The sequence below is a fragment of the Anser anser genome (genome assembly GCF_964211835.1).
Source record: "Anser anser genome assembly, chromosome: W".
Classification (NCBI taxonomy): Eukaryota; Metazoa; Chordata; class Aves; order Anseriformes; family Anatidae; genus Anser; species Anser anser.
This window is the reverse complement of record NC_139731.1, coordinates 15,684,855-15,708,322: the sequence shown is the minus strand read 5'-3', so window position 1 is coordinate 15,708,322 and position 23,468 is coordinate 15,684,855. Positions and strand designations below refer to the sequence as shown.

Genomic DNA, 23,468 nt, shown 5'->3' with positions numbered 1-23,468 from the left:
GGCCGAGCGCGGCCGTGAGGCGGGTGAGGTGGGGCGTGAGGAGAGCCCGGGGGGGACGGGTGTGAGGAGGGACGGAGGCGAGGGAAGGAGGCGAGGCGGAGCGGGCTGCGAGGCGTCCTGGCAGCTCCGGATCCCCGTGTGGTGAGCTCCGTGAGGAGGGCGACACCCGACCTGTGGTGACAACGGGTTTGGTGGCAGCGAGGTGCGGGCTGGGCGCTGGAATTGATGCGAAAGTCCCACCCCGAGCCCCGGTCATCAGGAGTCCGGGCTGGGAAACGGTTGTATGATGTCGTTTTAATAAACGACTGGCTTCGTTTCTGAATTGGAATACGATGGCCAAAAAGTTCATATGATAGGAACGCTCAAGGTTTATTAAAGCCTTCGGAAAGAATAGACAAGCGAGCCCTTACTGCCCTTCAGGGAATGCTTTTATTGCATGCCAACAAGTTGCTTTTACGTTTTTGCAGATAAATGGACTATAAGAAAATCAGGGATGAAATTTCAGAAAAAATCTTATCGTACAGCCAGGATACTTCAGGATGGAGGGTGATAAAAGTTTCGGTAAGTGAATACTAGTTAATACTGTTTATGAAGTTATCCTTATTAAACACATTTTGTTGCAGAAAGTGTTTAAAACTTTGTTTTGCTTTAAAAAACTAGCAACTGATGGAAGGTAGTCTACTAACTTTTTATTTTCTTTTTCTCATTTTGAGAAAAATGTTACAGTTTCTTCAAAGCCTTCAAAAGAGTATGCGGGAAATATGTAAGTATTTGCATTTTGTTTGTCGTTGTAACGAACGCCAACATCTGTCTCGAACAGTGACGCCCAGATCTAAACAGTGACACCCAAGATCTAAATGGAAAAACTGATCGTGTTCTGTCCCTCAGGGATGTGTTTAGTCTTGTTAACTGCAGAGATTTTGCACTATAGGTGCCCTGAGTCAGCAGTAGTGCTGGAATAGAAGAGATGCATTTCCCAAACGATTTTAAATGTGCTATGGAAATTAAATATTCTATAGCAGTTATTAATATAGGATAAGTAGACACCTATTACTACCTTTTAGCCTGAAGTTGGAAGCTGTTCCTGGTGGAATATCCTGTTCATGCCATTATACCTATCAGCAGGAGTTCCCTTTTCTCATCTTCACACTCGTGAAATCACCGATACACATGTAAACTCACTAAAGCTCTCACGCTGCTTTACCTGTGCCTTTTTCTTTCTGGCACTTGAAAAGGAGTTTGCTGTACTGGGAAGAAGAGGGTCTTTTAGTCTCTGAAGCAGCAGCAGCATCTGTCCATCCTTCTTTTGAGCTATGACTTCAGTGCTGTTGTTGAGCTGGATTTGGCCCAGAGGGTGGAATTAGGGGAGGTGGAGTAACCTGATCATATAACTTGCTGATGCTGATGGAGTTGACTGTGCTTTTTTACATTCATCCTTTCTGCTTCCTTACCCCTCTTCAAGCTCTGCAGTCCTTCGCATTTATGCTGGCTGTGGCACTCAACTGATGGCTGAGACAGATCATTGAAACAGGGAGAAAAGAAATCTCACTGAAGAGAAGCATGCGAAAGGGGAGTAAAAGGACACTTATGGTGTGTCCTTAGCTTTTTTTTTAATGCCTAATGGGTATTAAATTATATTAAATGTCAGTTTAGACAAAGAAGCAGTAGGGACAATATGAATCCGATTATTTTTATTCAAATTTGTAAGTTCTCAGTATGATGAGATGTTTCTGATTAATGGCATTCTAAATCCAAAGATTGTGCTTGGCTTTTTAACTCCTTCTGAAGCATAGAAGGTATTCACTAGAGAATGCAATGCTGTATTAATAGTATTACAAAAGAATTACATTATAGTATTATAATGGAAAGTAATATGTCATTAGAGTATCTTAAGAGTACTATTATCTTAATAAGAAATTGAATAGTTTGGAAGTGGCATTATTCTTGTGTTTCAGATCTTATTCCAGTGCAGGTGGATGTGAAGGACTGAGAATATGGTAGCTTGGAACTCAGAAGGATGCGCCTGACTTGTATCTTTCGGATGAAAAAGGCATCCTGCAGTCCCAATCAGGCATGTAGGCAGGCAGGAGAAGCAGCGTGGTATGCTTTCTGCCACTCGGGCAGGGAGCCAGGATCTCTTCCGTTTATTTTCGTAAATATCTTTGTCACGTTAACAAGCTGTATTGATCTCTGGCATGTCCTTTTAGGAAGGAATACCAGCTGTTTCTAGAAGCAAAAATAGAGCTGTTCCCATTTCTAGTTTGACATTCAATATTTATTAACCACGTATCACAAATGCCAGTTTCTTTTCTAAGTGGCGGGAGTAGGAACAGTTTGCTTTACTTGCAAAGAGAAGGCAGCATGGAATCTGGTAGCGAAAATGCAGATTCTTGCTTTTCACATGGGTGAAATATTTTCAGCAGAGTTCAGGGTAGCATTAAGGCGACTGCGCAAGGGTGAATGGGGTCTCTCTTGATGTTTTGTCTCCTTTGTCTCCTAATCAAACTTTGTAGTTGTTTGATTAACGACTACAGAGCTTAGGAGAGAAGATATTACAGCATGCAGGCGAGAGTTGCTTAGGATACCGGTAAACATCAATTCCTGGCAGCTATGGAAATAAAGGGTGTATTCAAATACTAAATACGATTTCAACTGGCCCCGCCATGGTTTACATTCCCTGTTTTTGAGTAGACATTAAAATGTTTTCCATCCCCGTCAGACCTGTTGTAGTTAGCGGAGAGGCAAGTTTCCGCAGCAGTCCTTCACACCCACGCTGCGCACTCGCTTCACCGAGGCAGTAAGTGGTGCTGAAATGTCTGTTCGCTCTTTCTCGCTTCCAGTCGTGTGTTGTCAGGGGCCGCAAATCTGATAACCGCGTTTCTTAAACTCTTTGCCAGCAGTATCCTTTGAGCTCCTTTGTCTCTGTGCAGCATCCTTAACCTTTGCGCTCTATTGCTGTCTGTTAGTGATTATCAGAGTGATTCACCGTTTCCCAGAAACCAGGTGCGTGAACTGCCTGTGCTAGGGAGCGTTTCCCAGCATTAGAGGAGTTTCCTATTTCCTTGTAAGAGGCCGCTCTTCCCCGCTCCGAACTTTCCCTTGAACTTCCCAGAGTACTAGGAACAAAAGCTGGAGAAACACCAGTGTACTGGTTCATAAGCAGTAAGAAGATTTGCAGTATCTAAACGGTTTGAAAGTATTTATGTAGAAAAATATAAATTAATAGATAAATCACATTTAAATTAGCATGTTCTTACCTAATAGCTGACAATAAATGATGCATTTGAGATGTGTGATATTAATTTGAGATGTGTGGTATTAAGAATGTGATGGTCTCAAAAATCAGCTACAAATAATAATAATCTTTTTACTACTTGCATTTTAATCAAGCGCAATCACGTTTGTTGTCTTTACCCTCATTATAGGCTGGTGTTCCCACCTTCTAGACGTTTATTATTGTGTAACCTATTTTTCTAATAAATGTGAATTTAAAAACCTGTTTTTTTTGTTTTGGTTTGTTTTACGAAATGTAGATACCGTGGAGAAGGGATAATTGAGGAAGTCCCTAGTAAAATTATTCCTTTTATGTATCTTCCTGAATATCGAAACAAATGGGACAAAGCATTAAAATCTTACAGTCTGTTAGAAAGCGTTGACCAGGTAATGCAATTGTTTAAAATACACAGCTTTTATTTTAACTATTTTTGCCTGAATTGTGGTGACTAAAAAGATCTCTTTTGGGATGAAGAAAGCTCTTAATATGAAATCCGTTCTGAGTTGGTCAGAACTTTTTCTAAACCTGCTGCTTATGTGAAATGGATGTGTACATCGCTCCCCTTAAGATTTAAATATTTATTATGAAGTAAGAGGCCAAGAATTAAGCGGATGGAAAACATCAGAAGTCTCCACCAAGAGCAGGGTGAGACAGAATCATAACAAAATTTAGGGAACGCTTCTCTCTAAGCATAGTTTACACAGATTTAAAAGAAACAAAACAACAAAAAAACAACTAAAACTCAAAAACCTCTTCTGGCCACTGTACAAGCTAGTGTGCTTCTCAGGTAGCACACAAATTTGGGAAGGGGTGTAAAATAGGGGGGTTTAAAAGGTAGGTTACAGTTACTTACATGCTGCTGTAGGAAGTATGAATGAAATCACACCAGGGAATCTGCAAATCAAATCCTTAATTATGCTAGCGGTAACAGAAATTATCAGAAAGCATTTCTTGGATTTGACTGGGTGCTGTGCTTATTTGGGTACACGAGTCGAGGGCAGAACGTAATGATGCTGTACTAGTGCTGCGAACTCCTCTGTGTTCTGAATTCCAGTTGTCTGGGGCTTTGTCCCAAGCACTCTGGAAACCAGGAGCTTGAAATTTCTCTGGAAAATCTCAGTTCTGTACTAGGGGACCTCTGTAACAACTTGAGAGAGATGGCCCTGCGCATCACAGAGAGGTCTCGCGGCCGATGAATGAATGACTCGAGTACATGAAAGTACTCACTAAGCTGAACAAAAACATTTTAGCTTTTATCTAACCCCACTTCCCTCTGCCTGGATCTGCCGGAGCTGATCAGGATTGGGATGCAGCGATACAGCCATCCGTTCTCCTTCGCTTTTTTCTTTGGAACTGGATTACTGGCTTACCTTACCAAATAAATTACACCTTAAAACGCATTGTACCATCTAGCACATGTATTTTAATGCAAATAGGTATGCTAGCTCCACAGATACTAAACGTGCCTGTTTTGAGTTTTTCACGCAGTGATTTTCCTGCTCAGATCCAGGCCTCAAGGACGGGTAGTGAATCCCCCCACCTCTTCTTACTGGAAGATCCCTTTTGGGGCTGTGGTGTTAGTTCACCGTTAACTAGCTAGAACTGCCTGCTTACGCTAACAAGTAGAAATACATTTTTGCCATCCTCTCATTATTCGTGTAATGCTTGTCAATCGAATAAAGCTTAGCTTTTTACGTATTAACGCACACAAAAAATTACATGTACTTACTTTTAGGACACGGGTATATACCACAGCGTAACGCACAGTTACGGCATGGGCCTGATTTCATCGAGAGATTTTGTTGACCTGCTGCATGTCAAAGCCTACCCTGGCGGTATCCTTACAACTAACTGTGAGTTACGTGGGACTGCTGCGTGTTTACGGATTTTGGCTGCATTTTGGAAAACCTCCTGTGAATTGCTAAGTCTAATCACAGTATACATACTGCTCGCGTATGGTCTTACTGATGGTAACAGTTCCCTCTCGTTTGTTCCAAAACGGTGTTTCCTTAATACTGAAACTATTCACAGAATCTCCTGAGCTGGAATAGACCCAGGAGGATCATCAAGTCCAACTCCTGACTCTGCCCAGGGCAAGCTAGGAGTTAAACCATTTATTATATAGCTAAAGGCGTTGAGTACTTGACAGCCCTCTCAGTGAGGAACTGTTTCCTGATCTGGAAGTCCAACCTGGACTTTCCCCGATGCAGCTTTAAGCTGTTTTCTTGCGGTCACCAGAGAGCTCAGCACCGCCCTCTCTGCTCCCCGCTCACAAGGAAGCTGTGGCTGGTGAGGAGGTCACCTCTCCTCCAGGACGAACAAACCTGGTGGCCTCAGCTGCTCCTCGCAACTCCTCCTCACATGCCCTCTAGGCCTTTCACTGTCTCTGTTGCCCTCCTGCCCTAAAAAAAAATAGTAGCAGTAACGAGAAATTTAGAATTTATTTCGATATAGAAGTTCAGTCTTTGTTAAATAAACTCTTTTCTGTACTTGGGGGTCTTCCTGACCAAATACTACTTGCCTAATACGGAATTCTCAGACTGAACTTTGCTAATTCGTTCTGTAGTTGATCCTGAATTTAGCTTTGTATACATATACAAAATGTAAAACGATTGATATTACACGATAAACAAGGAAATTATCTCACTTATTTCTGTGCTGAGCTTTTCCTTTTGTGGGGGTTCTTAGAACATGGCAGAAAACGCCCTTATTCATCTTGGATCTTTACTGACCTACGACCATTTTTCAAGCCATGTCACAATACTTTATTACGCAAAACTAATGGAGAGTTAAACAAAACAACCCCTCCTAACTACTACTATGTAACTAAACAAAACAACCCCTCCCAACTACTACTGTGCATGTACGCAGCCAACAGTTTCCTCGTCTTCTTTGCAACTGCGTTAACTAATTAAAGACATCTGCTAACAAACTGACTACTTTGCCCTGAACTAAACCACAATTCAACACTTAAGTATGTATAATCGCGTCTCAAGGATAATCCTGCTGGTTACGCTTGCCCAAACATCCACGGAGATTTCGATGCATATTGAATTACTTGCACAAATATTTGATGTCCTTTAGGTATCGCGCTTACAGAATAAAACGATTAAACACATCAGTGAGCATATTGTGGGATCTTGCGCTATCCCATAGCGGTGGGAGTTGTTTGATGTTTCCAGAAGTTATTTTTGAGTCTTATGATTCACACGTATAAAAATAGGTTAATTTGCCTTTTTTTTTTTTTTTTTTGTGTGTGTGGCAACTTGTAGCTATCAGTGTGGAATATTCCAACTGCCCTCCAACTCCCTCTTGTGTCCGAGGCCGTAACAATCCCTGTGGGTACGTGTGTTCTCCCTTGCCTGAGTAAGTATTTAAGTGGCATCTTCAGTTACTCAGTTGTCCTCTAAATACAAAGCTTAAATCTACTGAACCCAAACAGCTTTATTTATTTATTTATTTATTATTATTATTATTTAGACGGTTTTATTTTGGGCAAACTTTTAGATTTTTGTGCAAATCAGTTTCGTGACTCACGCTACCTCCTGAAACAACTGAGGGAACCTCGTTAGACTCGATAGCTGAATTTAATCTTCTAGGACCATTCGTGTATCCTCCGTTTCTTATAGGAATAATTTCAACAGAAACTGCCTGTAACTTGTAAACATTCGCACAGCTCAGTAAGTTTCAGAGCAGCAGTAACAACTGTTAACTGAAGGATTTCGCTCCCTTCATCACAGGAATCCAGAGCACTCTAAGCTAGTCGTATTTATTCAGCCAGAACTAGGAGGAATGCTTCCTTGCTCTGTGGTGGAGACAGCGTTACCTACGACTCTCATAAACTTAATCACTGAAACAAGGGCTGGACTGAAAAGCTTTAAAGACCGTAATTAAACGGAAGTGGAAAATAATATGTGCTTAAGTCATGTGCATTTTTTACTTCGATTCATATTTAAAATGGAAGGTGAAGTTTATTTTAATGGTTTATGTGGAAACGTGTAAAGCTCAACTTCTCTGTTAAAATAGTGAATGCTAGTTTTCTCTGCTTTTGGGGAATGGTGCAAGAATCTACCCTGAAGTGCCATCGAAGTAGACGATGTAGCTTTCACTGTTATCAGGCGATGTCTTGTAATATTTTTGCACTTCTGTTTGCAGTCACATGAGAACTTGGTGATGTAAATTACAGCAATGTTAAAATGCCAAATGTCAAATATTTTGCTATAGCTTTGAACACTTTGATAAATTCTTACCTCAATTACGCACTCCTGACTGAAACAAGCGAAGATCTTGTGTACTAGAGACTTTAAACATGTTTATTAAGTGTGCAAGTGAAATTAACAACTATATCACTATTTTGGAATTAAATATTTGAAGGAAAGACTGATGAATATGATTATACAGCATCTCATTAAAAGCTGCTCTTTATACTCACTCAGAGTTGTCTGTCATCCTCTGAATCCCGAGCTCCAAAACCCACCGTGAGTTTTTGTATGCTGCCCGAAGTCCAGGAATGAGCTGGTTTATGTGGAAGTAGCATTTCCCGTTACTCCTGTAGATTTTCCAGTACTTCTACATAAGCTTAAATGGCAGGAAAGGGTGGCAGCTAGGACAAGAGCAATTTCTTTTACAAATCATCACAGAAGCAGCGGTGCAAATTAAAAGAAGAGTGTGAACATAGCTTTCATCTTCACTGCGTGGTCTCCTCCTGAGTTGTTAGAAAAAATTAATAGCGTGCATAATATAAATCACTGAAAAGTAACTTCAAAATTTCTCCCTCTGGTCAGCGTGTTAAGGTATTGATAGTGAATATTAAAATAAGTTAGCATAAAGTAATATCTTAGGACAATTTGAGATTCATCATGTAAATGAACAGAGAAGAAAAATAAGACTAATTACTAAAGCAGTCAGCAGCAGGTTTTATGTCAAAATACATTTTTAATACATCTTTACAGTAACTAAAGTGCCTTCCAGTGCTGAATCCTACAGCGTTACTATTATGAAAAATGTTTCACTGTGGCTTAAAATACCTTAGCAAACTGTTAGACTGTGAGGAACTCGACGCCGCATTCTTTCTTCCTCTATTTGTTTTAGGCCTTTCTGGAGGTTTCTCTATACAAGATTTGGACACAGGTTCCCGACTCTTCCATTCAGCTAGTAGTTCTTCTTGCACATCCGTAGGCAGTTCATAAAAAGTCTTTGGATCGACACTAGGAGGAAGTACAATTCCTACTTTCTTGCTCTCGTTTTTACCCTCGGAAGTTATTTCAAAGGCCTGCTCATCTTCATCCAAGGCAGGGACACGCGGAACAGTTTGGCTGGCAGCAGCTTCGACAACTGACAAGTCCCTGAAGCTGTGAGAGTCAGCAGGGTTTTCTTCCATACTGCTGCCTGTGAGCATGCTTCGAGGATACTCAACAGAGCACCTGGTGCTGGGGCTGTGTGTCCAAGCTGATTCTGATTCACGAGCTGATGAGAGGTGTGCACTGTACCCTGCAGAGTGCTCATCGCTGTTCAGCCCCTTAGAATTCGGGGAAGCGCTCTGTACCTCCTCTGTAAAACGTACTGGTGGCTGACCCAAGACATTCTCAGCAGAGATCACTTCTCCTGCTTTTTCAGACATAATTTCTTTTTTAATATCCTCTGGAAGTTCCCTGAAGACTTCCTGGTCAATACCACCAGGAGACAAATGACAGGGAAAGTCAGGAATTCTTGCTTTTTTTGTATTGCTTTTCTTTTCCTCTGAAAGTCTCTTCGTTTTTGTAGTGCCAGTTCTGTTCCAGGTCTGGTTCCAAGAAGCACTTCCTTCACCTTGTGAGCCATCTTCCATCTCCTGTGACATAAGACGTACATAAAACCACAAGCCTACTAACCACTGAGCGCTATGTTACTAACGGCAACTCCTTCAAATTATTCCTTAATAGACAATAATAATCAGTAATGCTTTTTTCTAATCTTATTTTCAAACACAGATCTAAACAGGTAGATTCAGGTAGGAATCCTTTTCTTAATTTAAAGGAGCAACCCTGAAGCTGTATTTTATTGCTTTATTCCTGAGCAGTCAAGAAACAGACGAGTATCAATATGCAAAATTGCTATGTCAGGACAGAAACAGTAAATTCAGGGCACAATGTCATTTTGAAGTCACTGTTTCTATTATGTATGGAAAACATCTTGTGGAATTACTTCGCAGTGTTTCCATAGTCTGCACAGTCCAGCATGTGTGACTGGGGGCTAGATGCGTTCGATTTCAAGTGGGCATTAAAAGCTCAGCAGAGCAGAAGCTGGTGCTAGAGGCCAACACAGAACCACATCTTTGTTTAATTTCTAGTCTGAACAGGGAGATTTAAGAATGCATAGTAAGTTAAATAATCACTGTGAAAGTATCTTAGTAAAAGCAACAAGGTAAATGATAAGCAACTTCAAGGAGATTTTAATCTAAGATAAAAGTTACAAGTTCTATCCCTGGCTTTATCTTAAATGAAGCTGAGGTTATTTCCACCAGAATCTGTCGTACAGGAGTATGAACTCTACAATTTTCAGATGTAAAACATGAAAACGTGCTTCGGTGTAACGATACCTAAGCGGCTTATTGTTTCACAAGTGCTAAATAAAGGTACATCTTACTGAAACTAAAAGCAAAAATCAGGAATTATTTTCAGAAGATGTACATCTGGATTTCTCCCTTAGCAAATTCTGTCCTCTTCAAGTCTAGAGGGCTGATAAGCTACCTGGCTGTTCCACTCAAAACAGATTGCTTAAAACAAATTTCGTGCTATCTAATGAAAGAAAGCAAACAAGTAGCACCTGCTCTGAAGATTCCAAATAAATCTTCATTTTTATTTGATGAATACAATTTATGATCCAAAAACTTCCAAGCAGTTGAAGTTTAAATTTATAACAATAAAGACTGAAATATCTCAGAACTTTCTTATCTGCAAAGATAATTTTTCAGCATCTTTCAGCTTACCTGGATGCTTTTACCAGAGCTTGATGTTGGTGGCATCTGCTTTAGATAAAAACCTATTGATCCTTTCTTGCTGCTAGGAACATCTTTGAGATTAGAGAAGCAAACGCTCAGAAGGGTAAGATGAAATGGTAGGTCTACATTTACCATCTTTCGAAAGAGTTTCATTAGTATAGCAATCAATGGAGATATAATGTTGCTGCTTTCTGAAACAAACAAATTGAAAAAAAAGCTATGTATATAATCAAAAGTAGGTGACTGAAGATTGATTTAAATAGCAAAGTACAAGGCAATGTACGAGGCACTTCCAACTTTATATTGTGAACTTTCACCATTTTGCATGTACAGGAACAGAGACATCAATGACAATCTAAAAAGCTTAATACACGCTGCTATTCGTAGTATATAACTCCATAAATCCACTAAGGAAACCTTTATTCATCTCAAAAGATGAATTCCTGAAGTGTCAGGCTCTAAACACTGCTATAGGCTTCCAAAATTATTCATCAATATAGTCATTAAGATGTTTGTTCTGCCCTGTCAGGTATGCTACGAACTGAATTAAAAAGTTCAGGGAAATAAATTATAAATAAATTCAGGGAATAGCAATTCTGCATGCTAACGCAGCAGCGATTCAGATTTATTTCCTCTTCCTCAATTCGGAATGAAGCGTCAAATGCATGTTATTAATTTTCTGAGATAGAGCAAAAAGACATTTTATTACAAAATTAAATAAATAAATAAATAAGCCATTCATCTAAGAACACAATTCAAATCCATAAACCAAGCAGATTATTAATCCAGGAGGCAGACCTCCCCCAGCCCAGGACGTTTACTGCCACGAATCCAGCCAGGCCGGGTTAGAACTTGGCAGTACCCTAGATATTATCCCTGAAGTGGAGTTCTACACGTCTTTAACATATCTCACCACGATACATCCACGACAAGTAATGGAAAAGCTTTTAAGTATTAAATGTAGGGAATATCATCATGAAATAAAGTAATTGAGTTTAGCAGAAAAAACAGACCAGGTATCTCAGTTTTTTCTTCTTAATCCAGTTAGCACAAGCCACTCTGACAGTCAAAAAGCACCAGACTAGCTCTTTTCAAAATATTTTTTAACTCCTGGGTTTGTTCTAATACGCACCTTCTGACTGTAGCATCGGTCAGCTAACATTTAATATCTTTTGACAACATACAGTGCTCAGAGAAGTTAAGGACCAATTTTGTGCTGCTACCATTTTCAAAAATTCTAAGCGTTGCCACTTTCAAAAATTCTAAGCGCACCTTTTCCGAATTTCTGAACGAGATGAGGTGGAATGGCACACTGACGGCTTTCCCGATTAAACCACCTATCGGTCGCAGAGAAGTGGCGGATAGTCAGTCGCACGGTGTGTGGCTGTCTTCCATCCTTGGATACCCTGCGGAACATGAATGTGTGCAAAGTGATAAGCTCTCCCAACTCCCTGTTTACCTCTGCTGATTACGTGGGGAACTTTAGGTCCTACCTGCTTCTCTTAATTACCCACAAGTTAGAATTCCAAAACCGTGTGAGTACTGTCTCTGCGAGTCTTAAAAAAAGACTCAAAAAAAAAAATGTGAAAATTAAGTGGGTTAGTCTGCAATACTGCCACATTTCAGCAGTTAATACATTTAAATACATTTAGCGTAGTCTTTGCAGTTCCACACTACGTAATCCTCAGCTTCTAGTTTTTAGCTTTTCAAGAAGACTTCCCCAATTCAGGGGCAAAAAAAAATAGCTAGCTTTTGGAAGAAAGGGAAGAAACGAAGTACGATGTACTCATTTCTCTTTCCCCCTCCAAAAGCCATGGAGGTATTTTCCCTACAAAATAAATAAATAAATAAATAAAAAGATAACAAGATAGGACACAGTAATTAAAAACTCTAAAGACAGAGACTGTTCTGAGAAACATCTAAGATGCAGAGAAAAGATTCCCTGTCCAGAATGCTAATGTAACTAAATTTGCTGTGTCTGTTGTGAGACTTGCATAGATGTAGGGGGAAAAAAAGCTTTCATGACTTACAGATTATTTTAAGGCTTAGAGAGGCATGCGGAGAATAGGAAAACTATTTCTCAAGAAAAAATATCAAGAACAAGTGCGGGACACAAGGGGTTTTAAAAGTCAGAAGAAATCGAAGCATAGCAGAAGAGAAACAATCCAGTGTTGTGAGGCTATTTATCCTTGTAATTAACTGGTTTTAAACAGTTACAGGATAAAAAGGGAGGATAGGAAAGTCATAGTAGTTAAGAAATGAGTAGTGGAATCCACCTGCTATGCTGTTTTGCCTTTTCAAATATTTTGGGTTTGGATAGTGCCTGGATTCTTGAGGCAAAGGAAGGGGAAGAAGTGAAACTATTCTTTCAGTCCAACAGAAGAGTAAGTTGTGGAGTAGGAGACAGATATAAATAGTGATAACCAAGGGTCTGAAAGTAGCGACAGACACTCACCGACAGAAAACGAAAGAAAAACCAGGGATCTTCACAGGAAATGAGAGACATTAGTGACGACGCAGTAAGAACTGCAGTGCCCGACCACAGCAACAGAGAACAATCAGCAAGCGGAACGATGCGGAGACCTTTGTCAGAAAAAGCTGGATGGCAACGGAAGGGCTGGCAGCCAGCTCAGGGGGAGGTAGGGGTGAGCCAAAAGACCAGGGGGAAAGAGGAAAATACAGAAAGACGATTCATGGATTAAGAAAAAAAAAAGAAAAAAGAGAAATTGGAAAGGCGGGTGCTGTTCCTAAAAATGCATTTTGCTCGGAGAAGAAATGTTGAGTATGAGACAAACCTAACACATGCTCCGAGTCCCTTCAGCTCACAAATTCAGTCATCAGAAAGAGCTATGGAGGGCAGTCACCTGTCTAAGAGGCTACGAAGCAGTTCTTCAATTTTCTCTTTAACTTCCACTTCTGAGGAACATTTTTTAAAGGAATCTTCATCACTAAAGGACTGAAAAAACACAATAATCCCTTCAATTTTATATTCATTTCAAAATTCTGAAGAGGAAAAAAAAAACAACACACCATAGTTCTGTAGAATTGACTCCAAGATAACTGTGACAGAGCTCAACTGAATTTCAGAACTATATTTTATTATGAGTTATGCTAGGGAACGCATATGAAAATGCAGGAATTGTTATATAAAGTTAGCAAAATAATTGGAGTAATTTCAGTTAGCTAGCCCAGCTAAGCCTTATAGAACTCAAAGCAATTTTTTTTGCTCTCTGCTAAGTATCTCAGAACAATACTTGTACCTGAGGAGGGCCTGAGGGAGTCACAGGGGAGTCATCTTCTCCGTAGCTGAGTTTTTGGATGCGCTGAGCAGCGGAAGCCCCTAGTTCCTTCTCTAACACAGCAGATGGAAACGCCTGGAGATCACACACACTTCTAACACCCAGCGTTTCGAGACGCTTGGCGGTTTTGTAGCCAATGCCTAAGTAAAATGTGTATTAAAAATACATAGAAAAAAATGAAGATCAAAAAATATACACACGTATCCACACGCTTTCACTTTTCTGTGAATGTTTGTATGTACGCAATAAAAATATTGCCCACCCACGTAGAAATCAGCGCTGACAGTTACTTTCGCTAATGCAGTGAAGGCTTCTCAGCAACATTTTTGGTGAGAAGCTCTGGACACCCATCCCTGGAAGTGTTCAAGGCCAGGCCGGATGGGGCTTGGAGCAACCTGGTCTAGCGGGAGGTGCCCCTGCCCATGGCGGGGGGCTGGAACTGGGGGATCTTTAAGGTCCCTTCCAAGCCCAACCATTCTATGATTCCATGAGTTTCCATTCCAGTTTTAGGATCTGTCATTAGAAAAGCCATACTGGGACAAAGCAAAGGTGCTGCTGTGCCTGTAGCCTGCAACAATGCTTGCTGGCCAACAACATAGCGGCAGCGTAGAATAATTAGGCAGAGGACTTCCCCAGAATATTCGACCAGGCTCCAAGAGACTGTTTAAATAACTCTCAATAGGTTCCCAGACAGAAAATTAAAGGCAAACAAACAAACAAAAAAACACAACCAAAAAAACTTTTGCATGTAAAACCTAGCGTCAGTCAACGTTCAAGCTTCGGTAAACTAGGATTTAAGTATTTTGAAGGTATCTTGTAAAGCACAGCAACACATTCATGTCACAATCAAAAACGAAGAAGACCAAAGTCGTTTTGTTCCTTCTGCTAAACAAAACAGCTTATAAAAAAAAAAAAAAAAAGCACCCTAAACATACACCTCTACATCCCCCTGCCCACTTAGAGGAACTAGATTTAAAATTATTCCATTTATCATCTTTGCAGTACTTTTTCTTATTATTTTAAGGGCTGTCAATATGCTCGCCACCTATGCCTATAGCACCACACTTACCAGGCACTTTTTGGATGTGATCAAGGTTGCGCATCAGATCTTGACAGCTTTCAGGCAGCAGAACTGTTTGCTGGTTTGGTTTGAAGGTCCCAGACACCAGCTTAGACAGTAACTTGTTACAGGCCACTCCTGCGCAGCCTGTGAGGCCGAGTCGAGCGTGCATGGCTTCCCTGAACTCTTCTGCGATCTGCGATCCAATAACCAGTCTTACGTGCGTTGTATCACGTAAATCGATAGCTGCAAAAGGCAAGCAAGCTGCGTTCAGTGTCTAAACGGTCCCTTAGTTGGTTCTCTAATAAGATTTGGGCATTTTTTACATTCTGTTACAGCTGTACAAGTGCTATCACTATGATTTCAGCATCCAAGTTTAACCACACTCCTCCCCAAAGTCCCGGTAAAAGACGCTGCCACTGTCTAAACCAAGAGCATGCGGTCAAGGATAAAGAATGTTAAGGGAGCATTTTAGACATTAAATACAATATATTAATAGGTGCAAAAGTATTTAACGTTGCAGATTCTTGTATCAATGTAATAAAATGAGAGATTTCAGAATCTTTGATTTAGAGGGCTGCCCTGACTTCGCTAAGAATATCTTCAAGAACAAGAAAAAAAAACAATATAAGGAAAATCAGTTCTCTATAATGATTGTACGTGCTTCTCTGCCGCAGAGATTTATTTTATGTACAGTCTAATTGGCAGACCGATTCACACTTGTGATATGTCAACTCTCAAATACAAAGCACAGAGCAAGACAATTTTCCAGCTGCTCAGCTTTGGACAATACTTAGAGGCAGAAAGATTCTTTTCCCGAATGTCACAAACGTTGTATTTTTCAGCATGCAGAACGTTATACTCACCTTGGTTGTTGTACACGTGGCCAGACACACACACTCTGGAACATCCACTTTGTTGTAGCTGGCCTAGCCTTTTCTCGACAATCTCTGTGATATCTACAAAATTTTCGTCAAACCCGAGCCTTTCCACTAGAGGACAAAATTCTTCCAACAATCCTAGGAGGAAGAGATACCCAAATTTAACATACAGAATGCTTGCAAGAAGAGAGACCCCATTCTCTTCTGGACGATACGGCCCTGAATATACATTTATTTATCTATGTATTTACTGAATAAATGAAGAGCAGGTGAAGAAGAAAAATATTTCTCCATCCCACAATTGTCTCCGTCAGCTGCTTTTCTTCTCCTCAAATTTCTTTCCTCATTTCTTTACAAAATGATAGCTCTTAACCTCTGCAGTACCTTCTTCAAAGAAAATCTGCTTCTCAGTCAGACTGGCTTTCACATTTATCACTATTTCAGCTGTTAAAGCTGCTAGTAATAAAAAGCAGTAATAAGTGACAACGCAGACATACCATATAATTAAGAGATTCTGAAGAAGTTTACCAACTTGAAGGTTTCAGGATTCCGTTCTCCATCATTTTACATTCGGAAATATGTTAATGAAATCAGTATTTAAGTAAGAAAAAATGTTCCGTAAGAACTACACGGCTATAAACCCAATGCAGCATACAGATCCCATAAAACATCAGTATGATATAATGCCTGACCCAGACTGCAACCAAGTTTAGCATCTTATTTTATGAAATATTGACATTGATGACCATAATTATCACCATAGTAGGAGGCTCAAGAACTTTTAGAGCAGCATATAGCGGTAATATTGCATACATGTGCATGTGCACACAGGATTTAACTGGATGTGTTTGTCCTGTACCGAAAAATTGTTAATTTTGTACCTGTAACCTTGTATGACATTTCCCTGTATGGAGTTAGATCTTCTCCGTTAACCAGTATCAGCTGAGGACACTTTTCTTTAGCATCTTTCACAGACATCAGTTTCTTAACTCCAAGTCTTCTGGCTTCATAGTTAGAGGTTACTACTAGGGATTTCTGCTGCACACCTGAAAATAAGGGTTAAATGTTTTTCAAAGTCTCGGTTTCTTGGTACTTCACAGAAGGCCGGAGTACTTTCATGCCACTGCAAAGACTACAAAGCATAGATTTTGATCAGAACATGACATTACAGAATAAGCAAACAATCCCAAAAGTCTTACTTCACAAGACTGCAAGGACAGATCTGCTGATTTAGATTAGCATCTGGTAAGAACATTTTAAAATCTCACGTTTTCCTCTTACCCTTGGCCCTTTTCAGGCAATTTTACCCATGAAAGTGACCTTTATGTATGAGTTAATTTAAGATGTGCACCCTCCACCGATTGTGGCCATTACTGACTGCCTTGCATTCAGGCTCAGCTTCTGGATGGAATAAAGCGTGCTTTGAGCATGACTGTGTCAAACGGCTCACCCGTGGAGCTCAGCCCTCTCCGTGCCTACATGCGTTATGAACCAGCCTCAATCCCCAGAACTGTTCGGACGTGTTGGCGAGTGCCCACGCTTGTGCTCCCGAGGATTTATTAGTCTCGTAGTCACCCGGCTGCACGGAGCCGAGCCTGCACCTTGCTCACTGCGGATGTGGTTACAGCTGCCGGGTGACTGCCTGCGTGTCACCGTGCAGCCCTACCTCCTCGGTTTCTCCTGCCTGAACGCAGACATTCCCCAGATTAATCAGCAGCAAAGTAACTCCTACCTAGAGGCTTGTCTCTTAGCTCAGGATTACGGACCATCTCTACTTGGGCATAGAAGCAGTCCAAGTCCACGTGCACAACTACTCTGCACGCCGCGTTTCTTGCTGATGCCGACTTGCCGTGGCCTGCTGCAAGGAGAGTAAACAAACAGATTAAATATTACTAGCCGCCTTCAACGCGATGAAAGGTTTTAGATCAGTTTATGCTACTAAACATATGACGAGAATGTAAAATCGATGAGCTTTATATTAATTCTAGCACCGTGTTAACTCTGGGGTCAGTTAGGAGGGTAAGTCATCCACAGCAGCTCAGCTTACTGCTGGGCGTCTTCCTGTTTTCAGGTGGCCACTTGGATTTCTTTTTTCACTGGACTACATTAGTACATAGTTTAAGCGATGCAGTAGCTGTTCCCAGTGGAATATTGAAGTTATTTTGGTATATTTCTGTCAAGTCATCTGCCTTTAGCTCAGTTCTAAGCACAGTAGCAGTGACTCCAAACCCTTGTGGAGAGTAACCCTTGTCAGTTCCACAAAATTTGGGGTTAAGGATGAGGCTAAGTGAGCTGTTCCGAGAAGCCTGGGGGACTCGGACGTTGAAGCCTTTCCAGGGGAAGGCAAAGAGGGAGGCAAATCTCCACCTGACAGGCAGCAAGCCCAAAGCCGCCGGGTTAATCAGTCCCTCAGGCGGTCCGTCAACCAATTAATCAATCGATCAGCCAACTAATCAATCGAACAGTCAATCAGCCAACCCATCAGTCAATTAATCAATCCATCGGTCAATCAGTCGAGCAATTAGTCAATCAGACCGCGCCAGCCCCTCACGCCACCTCACACCGTCCCCGCTCAGCCCCCGCCCCGGGCCCCCTCTCACTCGGGGCGGGCGGAGCGGCCTCGCGGCCCGGCTGCGGGCACCGCCACTCTTCCTCCTCCTCCTTCTCCTCCTCCTCGTCGTCGCCCTGCCCGGCCCCGCCGCCGCCCCGGGGCCGCGCCATGGCCCGGCGGCTCCGCGCAGGCCCTAGAAGCGGCCGGGCGGCGCTCAGCGGCGGCGGCCCCGTCCCGCGGAGCCGGAGCAGGCGGCGGTGCCCGCGCGGGGGCGGGGAGGGCGGCGGCGGCTCCCTGGGCTCGGCTCCCGGCCCGCTCCCGGCGCTGCCCGCGTGAGGGCGGCGCTGTCCGGCCCCCCCCCTTCACCCCGGGCCGGGCTCCGAGGCCGCGCCCCGCCCGCGGGGCCGCTCCCACCGCCCGCGGGGCCCGGCCGCGGAAGCGGGCGCCGGGCGAGCGCCCCGCCGGCTGCGCGCGCAGCCCGCGCTCCTGGCGCCCAGCAGCCGCCGCCGCCATCGCCAGGGGGTCCCGGCCCCGCTCCCGGCACCGGCCCCGGACCCGCTCCCGGTCCCGGTTCCGGTCCCGGCTCCGGCTCCGGCTCCAGCCGCTGGGCTCCGGGCGAGCCCCGTCCCCCCCGGCCGGGGCCGCGGCGCGGTGCATGGAGCGGCAGGGCAGGATGGACTGCCCCGCGCTGCCCCCCGGCTGGAAGAAGGAGGAGGTGATCCGCAAGTCGGGCCTCAGCGCCGGCAAGAGCGATGTCTACTACTTCAGGTAGGCGCCGGCACCGGGCACCCCCGCGGCTGCAGCACCCCCCCCTCCAAGCCACCCTCCCCCCCCCCCCGGCCCCGCCACCTGCCGGGGAACCGGGCTCGGGGGGGGCTCGGTCCCTGCCCGCAGCCCCTCAGGGGCCGCCGACCGGGGGGGGTCGGGCCCTGGCCGGGCCCGGAGCGGCGGCTGGAGGCCGGGTTCCCTTCAGAGCAGCCGGCCCCGGGGTTTGGGGCACCTCCCGGGGTTTGTGGGCACCCCCCCGGGCCCGGTGTCCCCTCAGGACCGGCACCGGCCCCTGCCCGAGCCCCTCAGGCTGTCAGCGTGCCAGGAGCCCCTCGCCTCACCCCGACCCGGAGCTGCTGTGGTGCCCAAACTGTGGGGCAGAAGCAGGGGGGAGCCTCCCTCAGCCGCCTGTGGGGAGCAGGAGCCGTAATTTTATTAAAGTTGAACGCGTGCGAGAGCTGCCAGCCTTCCCGCTGCAAGCGCGCCTCGTAGGGAAAGCAGGAGAAGCGCCAGCACCCTCGGTTCGTTCCCCCCTCCCGCCTGCTTTTAGAAATGTTATACGGATAGTTGTTTTCTCGAGGCGGCGATAAAAGAATCAGGTCTGAAAGCGTGCTCTTAGGCCGTGCTCGAGTAGGTCCAGCCCGCTGCAGAGCGGAGGAAACCGCCCTGTGCACAGGCTGGCCTGCTGGCCACAGCTCCTCTATTTATAGCTCGGTGAGCATCTGACGAACCGCACCTGAAACCTCTCGCTAACGCTGCTGCCTCTGAGCAGCCTCAGCAGTCTCCTTTTGTTGCAGTGAATGGACTCGAGGCTTCCTCCGGCCAGCTGGAGGAGGGAGAAGGCAGCCTTGCTCCCTCGCGCATCCCGGCTGATGGAGAAGTCGGCTCCTGCCAGTGCCGAGGGTGGCATCACTTGACCCATCACGTGTTGCTGCGAAACACCGTGAAATGTCCGACAGAGGCGTCCCCGCGTGCGGAGGAGGAGTAGTGCTTTTCCTCGAGCCCTTTGAACGAATCCAGCCGAGAACTTTTTAAAGCAAATTCTGCCGTCTCGCTGCCTTTGTCTTCCAGCCTCGCTGTCTGCCTCTCTGCGTCTGCTTGGCCTTCCTTCGGCGCTGCCTCGTGAAGCCTGGCTCAGAGGTTGAACCCGAGTCCTGCCGCGGGAATCCCGTTTTCTGGATGGCTCCTGGCTTCCTGCAGACCGTTAACCTGAACTCGCTGCGTAGGGCCGCTCTTTCCAGAGTTAAACGCCAGGCTTTTCTCGGGCTGGGCACTCGCTGCTGACTCTGCTAGAGTACATTTAATGTAGAAAGCCCAAATAACTTCAGTTATTTGCTCAAAGTGGGCTGTTGGAAAAACACTTGACTTCAGTCATGTGTCCGTCCCGCTACAACGCGGGGGTGTCAGTTTTATACGCCCCAGATTCTTGACCAAAATATACGGAAAACACATCCTGGCAGTTCCAGGTTTTAGTTCTTGCTTCGCAAAGAATGATAATGGAACCTCATTAAGTTCATTAAGGCACTAATGTTAGCTGCTTAGAACTAGTTAGCTGACTAAAAACCTGAGGTTTATGGTTTTATGACTTCTTAAGGCTAGAGGAAAAAAAAAAAGGCACAATAAAAAGGGATTGGACGAAGCTTCATTTACGGTGATGGTCTAAATAATGGCAGTAATTAAGAAGAGCTCTTGCGAGGCTAATACATGTTGCAATCTACCTGATTTGCATTTCGAAACTCGCTTGTTTCGGGACTGCTTTACGGTGCTTTAAGCTGACACGCGTTAGGAAGAGGTGAATCAGTCGCTCGGACAGACTGAAACGCTTTCAGTCGGTTCTGCTCGGATGGTTTTTGCCCCTCGTTCACGTACAGCCTTGAGTCGTACTGACCTTGCCGATTATCATAAAAAAGCTATTAAAGGAGGGGTGTGGTGGAAGTAGCTCACAAGTACTGTGCGAGATCAAACCGCGGCTTTTAGGGTTAGCGTTAGCCCCTTCTGTGACGATCTGGGCCTTCAGATTCTGCTGCTGCCGAAAATCCTGCTAAGGAGCTCTTTAACACTCTTCGGTTTAAGATGCAGGGCTGTAATCTGCTCATCACTGACTCCGGAATTCTGTCTTTTTAATGTGGGAAAGCGGGAGGAATAAATGCTTCGCATTTTAGGACGCCTTCCAGCATGGTTAGCAGTGATGCAGATCTGCCAAACAACCGCAAAATTGAAACTAAAAACTTACCAGGCAGCTCAGAGCTCAGAGCTTGTTGATTTCACTACAGATTACAGGTTTGGAAAAAGAAGTAGTCATTTATGTCTGGAGAAATAACTTCTGTTCAGCAACAGGCCTACTTCTGCACAACCAAAGCGAAACAAATAAAAAAAAAAAATGTTTTTATGGCTGCAGGCAGGACTGGCATAGGAAATTTATCTTTTTTTTTTTTTCCATTCTGTTATAGCTATGAGGCAGATTTCGGCATCGCTGTGTTTAAAACAAATGAAAACCTGTTTTGATCCAGTAAAAGCAGAGCAGGCCAAATACATTCGAAAGGGCTATGTCACTCCAGCGCCTTTAAAAAAAAAAAAATAAGAAGTGAATGTTAATAAACACTGTGATGCTGAAGTACGTAGGTGGGCATACAGCGGGCTTTGCCTGGCGTGCCTCAGAGAGAGTAATATTCCCTAAAAGCCTGCGCAGCCAGGATTTGGCACGGCCGCTCGAAGTTTAATATTACACTTTTTTGGCAGTCGCAGGAAGCGGTGAAAATACACGTTGCGTTCGGAGCGTGGCATCGCCAGGGTGATTTGATCGAGGGTCCAGTTGCTTAATTGTATGCGGGCAGTCCAGCCAGGTAGATTTCTGTGCGTGCTGGGCAAATTTCTGTGTGTGCCGGGTAAATTTCTGTGGGTTTCTTCCCAGGAGGCTTGCAGGGGTGACGCCGGAGGCCTAGGATGGCTTGGGGAATCCTCGCTAAGGGCGAGGCAGGAAAACCGAATTCTGCTGGAGCTGAGTGTAATGGGGAGCTTCTATATTTAGCGCTACAAACTTATTTGATCTAGGCGACGCCGCATGAAAAATCGCGGTGCTGAATGTAGGGCACATGCAAGCGGCGCGGTGTTCTCAGAATAAACGCTCCCGTTAGGCTTCCATCTAGCTGGAAGAAGGTAGGAGTTCCCTTACTGACCGTCTTTTTTTTGTGATAAAGTGACCCAGCAGCAGCAGAGGCGAGCTGGAAGGTAGCTTTTCTTCTTCATCCTCAGGAAGAGTGAGTCCCCTCTCCGAGCAGCTCGCCTCTCCGTGTCACTTATGACATCCTGCTCGTATCTGCGGCGCGATAATCTGCGTGTTCTTGCTTTGCCTGCAGACAGGATATTGCCTTGAAGGCTCCACATCAGATTTTTTTTTTTAAATCAAGCCTCCGTGCTTGTGCGAGCCGCGCTGCCAATTTGTCGTAACCGTCGTTATCTTCTTGCAATCAAAATTAGCCGAGAAACTCCATCCACAAATAACATTTTTGTACCTGCCTCTCCTTCGTTCTCCAGGTCCTAATGCTGAATTGAAATTGGCACCACGATTTTTTTTTTGAATTATTTATTCAGCGTACCGTGAGGTAGGGGGTGCTGCTGTCCTGTCAAATACCCAGAGCTGCTTCCCGAGTCCTGCCAAAGTGGGAATTTTGAACAGGGTGTCTCAGCTTCTGCTTTAACGACCCCTTCTTTCTGCCGACGAAGTCTCCTCCGTAGCGTGTGTAACCCCCTCGGGCATTTACCTGTCGAAAAAGGGTTCTTAAACTTGGCACGGAACGACTTCTTTCACAGCGCGTTAGTATTCTGGTTTGGTGCATTTGTTCTTCGTGGGAAAAAAGCAAGCAAGAGCTACCCTTTTTTTTTTTTTTCCCTAGTTGAGATTAAAAAAGCCGAGTAGTTTGACACGGCTTTCAGTGGGTTCTAACAGGCTCTTTCGCTTAACTACAAAAGCTTTTCCAGCCTAGGTGTACCCGTGGGGCAAACAGACATCCCTTTGAAGTTTGTCTTGTGGTTTGACAGGAAGATAAACGCCGGAGAGTTTCCAGTGACAGCGGGATTAGTTTAATTCGGTGCTGGTTTTTTGAGGGCAGACCTTTATCTTTAAAAGCGAGCAAGACGTAACTTCCTGAGTGATGCTCTTGGCTGCTGAATTACGCTTACGTTATGTGTAGGTTTACTGTTTATTTTGCTGCTTCCAGAGGTAGTTAGGACGTAGAACAAGTCCTAAGAGTGAGGTCTAAATCTTGAGACCGCGCTTTGCCTTCTGTGCAAGAAAAAAGTTGCTGGCGTTAGCAGTTTATTGATTTCTCAGTGCTTTTCCTGTGTCGTCTTCTCTCTGCAGAGCATCCCCTTCATGGGATGGGCTTCATCGAGGAGAGCTCTCAGTTGCCTTCTTGTTCTTCTGACCTCTTTGGAAACTCTGCATCTTTGCTCGTAATCAAAACGAAGCCAATGGTGGTAGCAAACACGTTAGCTCAGCCTTCGGTCTTCATGTTTTCTCTGATCATCTGCAGGTTTTAGCGTGAAATATTACGGTGACAATCTCCCCTACTTAAATTTGGCGTAGCTGTTCGAACCGCGCTGCCTAAGCGGGTCTTAGTATGTAAAACAAGTTTATTTTCTCAGTGGGGTGAATCC

At 44.2% G+C, this 23,468-nt stretch overlaps 3 protein-coding genes across 11 annotated transcripts in view; 2 read left to right on the top strand and 1 right to left on the bottom strand.

Moving 5' to 3' along the window:
- The first annotated feature begins 3 nt into the window (after positions 1–3).
- On the top strand, positions 4–7,706 carry LOC310888801 (stAR-related lipid transfer protein 6-like). 3 transcript variants are annotated; one of them, XM_083815890.1, is made up of 7 exons: positions 4–28; positions 468–561; positions 714–763; positions 3,534–3,660; positions 5,010–5,127; positions 6,547–6,640; positions 7,015–7,706. In XM_083815890.1, exons 2-7 carry the CDS (start codon positions 472–474, stop codon positions 7,166–7,168), a joined length of 633 nt encoding a protein of 210 aa, XP_083672016.1. In that variant the 5' UTR covers positions 4–28; positions 468–471; the 3' UTR covers positions 7,169–7,706. The 3 variants fall into 3 exon arrangements, with proteins under 3 accessions (XP_083672016.1, XP_083672015.1, XP_083672017.1); XM_083815889.1 differs by lacking the exon at positions 4–28 and adding an exon at positions 108–202; XM_083815891.1 differs by lacking the exon at positions 4–28 and adding an exon at positions 126–141.
- LOC310888799 (DNA polymerase iota-like) lies at positions 2,254–19,565 on the bottom strand. 7 transcript variants are annotated; one of them, XR_014576170.1, is made up of 14 exons: positions 18,094–18,354; positions 17,226–17,351; positions 16,375–16,539; positions 15,479–15,631; positions 14,622–14,858; positions 13,514–13,692; positions 13,118–13,209; positions 11,526–11,659; positions 10,242–10,444; positions 8,302–9,104; positions 7,707–7,979; positions 5,599–5,676; positions 4,128–4,168; positions 2,254–3,129 (listed from the first exon to the last, which is right to left on the bottom strand). XR_014576170.1 is itself a non-coding variant. In XM_083815885.1 (11 exons), exons 1-11 carry the CDS (start codon positions 18,212–18,214, stop codon positions 7,844–7,846), a joined length of 2,247 nt encoding a protein of 748 aa, XP_083672011.1. In that variant the 5' UTR covers positions 18,215–18,353; the 3' UTR covers positions 7,740–7,843. The 7 variants fall into 7 exon arrangements, 4 of the variants coding, with proteins under 4 accessions (XP_083672011.1, XP_083672013.1, XP_083672010.1 ...); XR_014576171.1 differs by lacking the exon at positions 4,128–4,168; XR_014576172.1 differs by lacking the exons at positions 4,128–4,168; positions 5,599–5,676.
- Positions 18,471–23,468, top strand: part of LOC310888800 (methyl-CpG-binding domain protein 2) — a 32,800-nt gene continuing 27,802 nt past the window's right edge. The window contains exon 1 of the mRNA XM_083815888.1: positions 18,471–18,812. Coding sequence (XP_083672014.1) covers positions 18,700–18,812 — 113 coding nt within the window. The 5' untranslated portion in view covers positions 18,471–18,699. The remainder of the gene's footprint in view (positions 18,813–23,468) is intronic.

Bases quoted from the DNA above. Each gene is read 5' to 3' on its own strand.
- LOC310888801 (XM_083815890.1), top strand. From the start codon at position 472: ATGGACTATAAGAAAATCAGGGATGAAATTTCAGAAAAAATCTTATCG. The intron at 3,661-5,009 runs GTAATGCAATTG...ACTTACTTTTAG, and splicing joins TGTTAGAAAGCGTTGACCAG to GACACGGGTATATACCACAG. The intron at 5,128-6,546 runs GTGAGTTACGTG...GGCAACTTGTAG, and splicing joins CGGTATCCTTACAACTAACT to CTATCAGTGTGGAATATTCC.
- LOC310888799 (XM_083815884.1), bottom strand. From the start codon at position 18,214: ATGGCGCGGCCCCGGGGCGGCGGCGGGGCCGGGCAGGGCGACGACGAG. The intron at 14,859-15,478 runs GTGAGTATAACG...TGCCTTTTGCAG, and splicing joins CCACGTGTACAACAACCAAG to CTATCGATTTACGTGATACA. The intron at 9,105-10,241 runs GTAAGCTGAAAG...CTTATGTCACAG, and splicing joins GCTCTGGTAAAAGCATCCAG to GAGATGGAAGATGGCTCACA.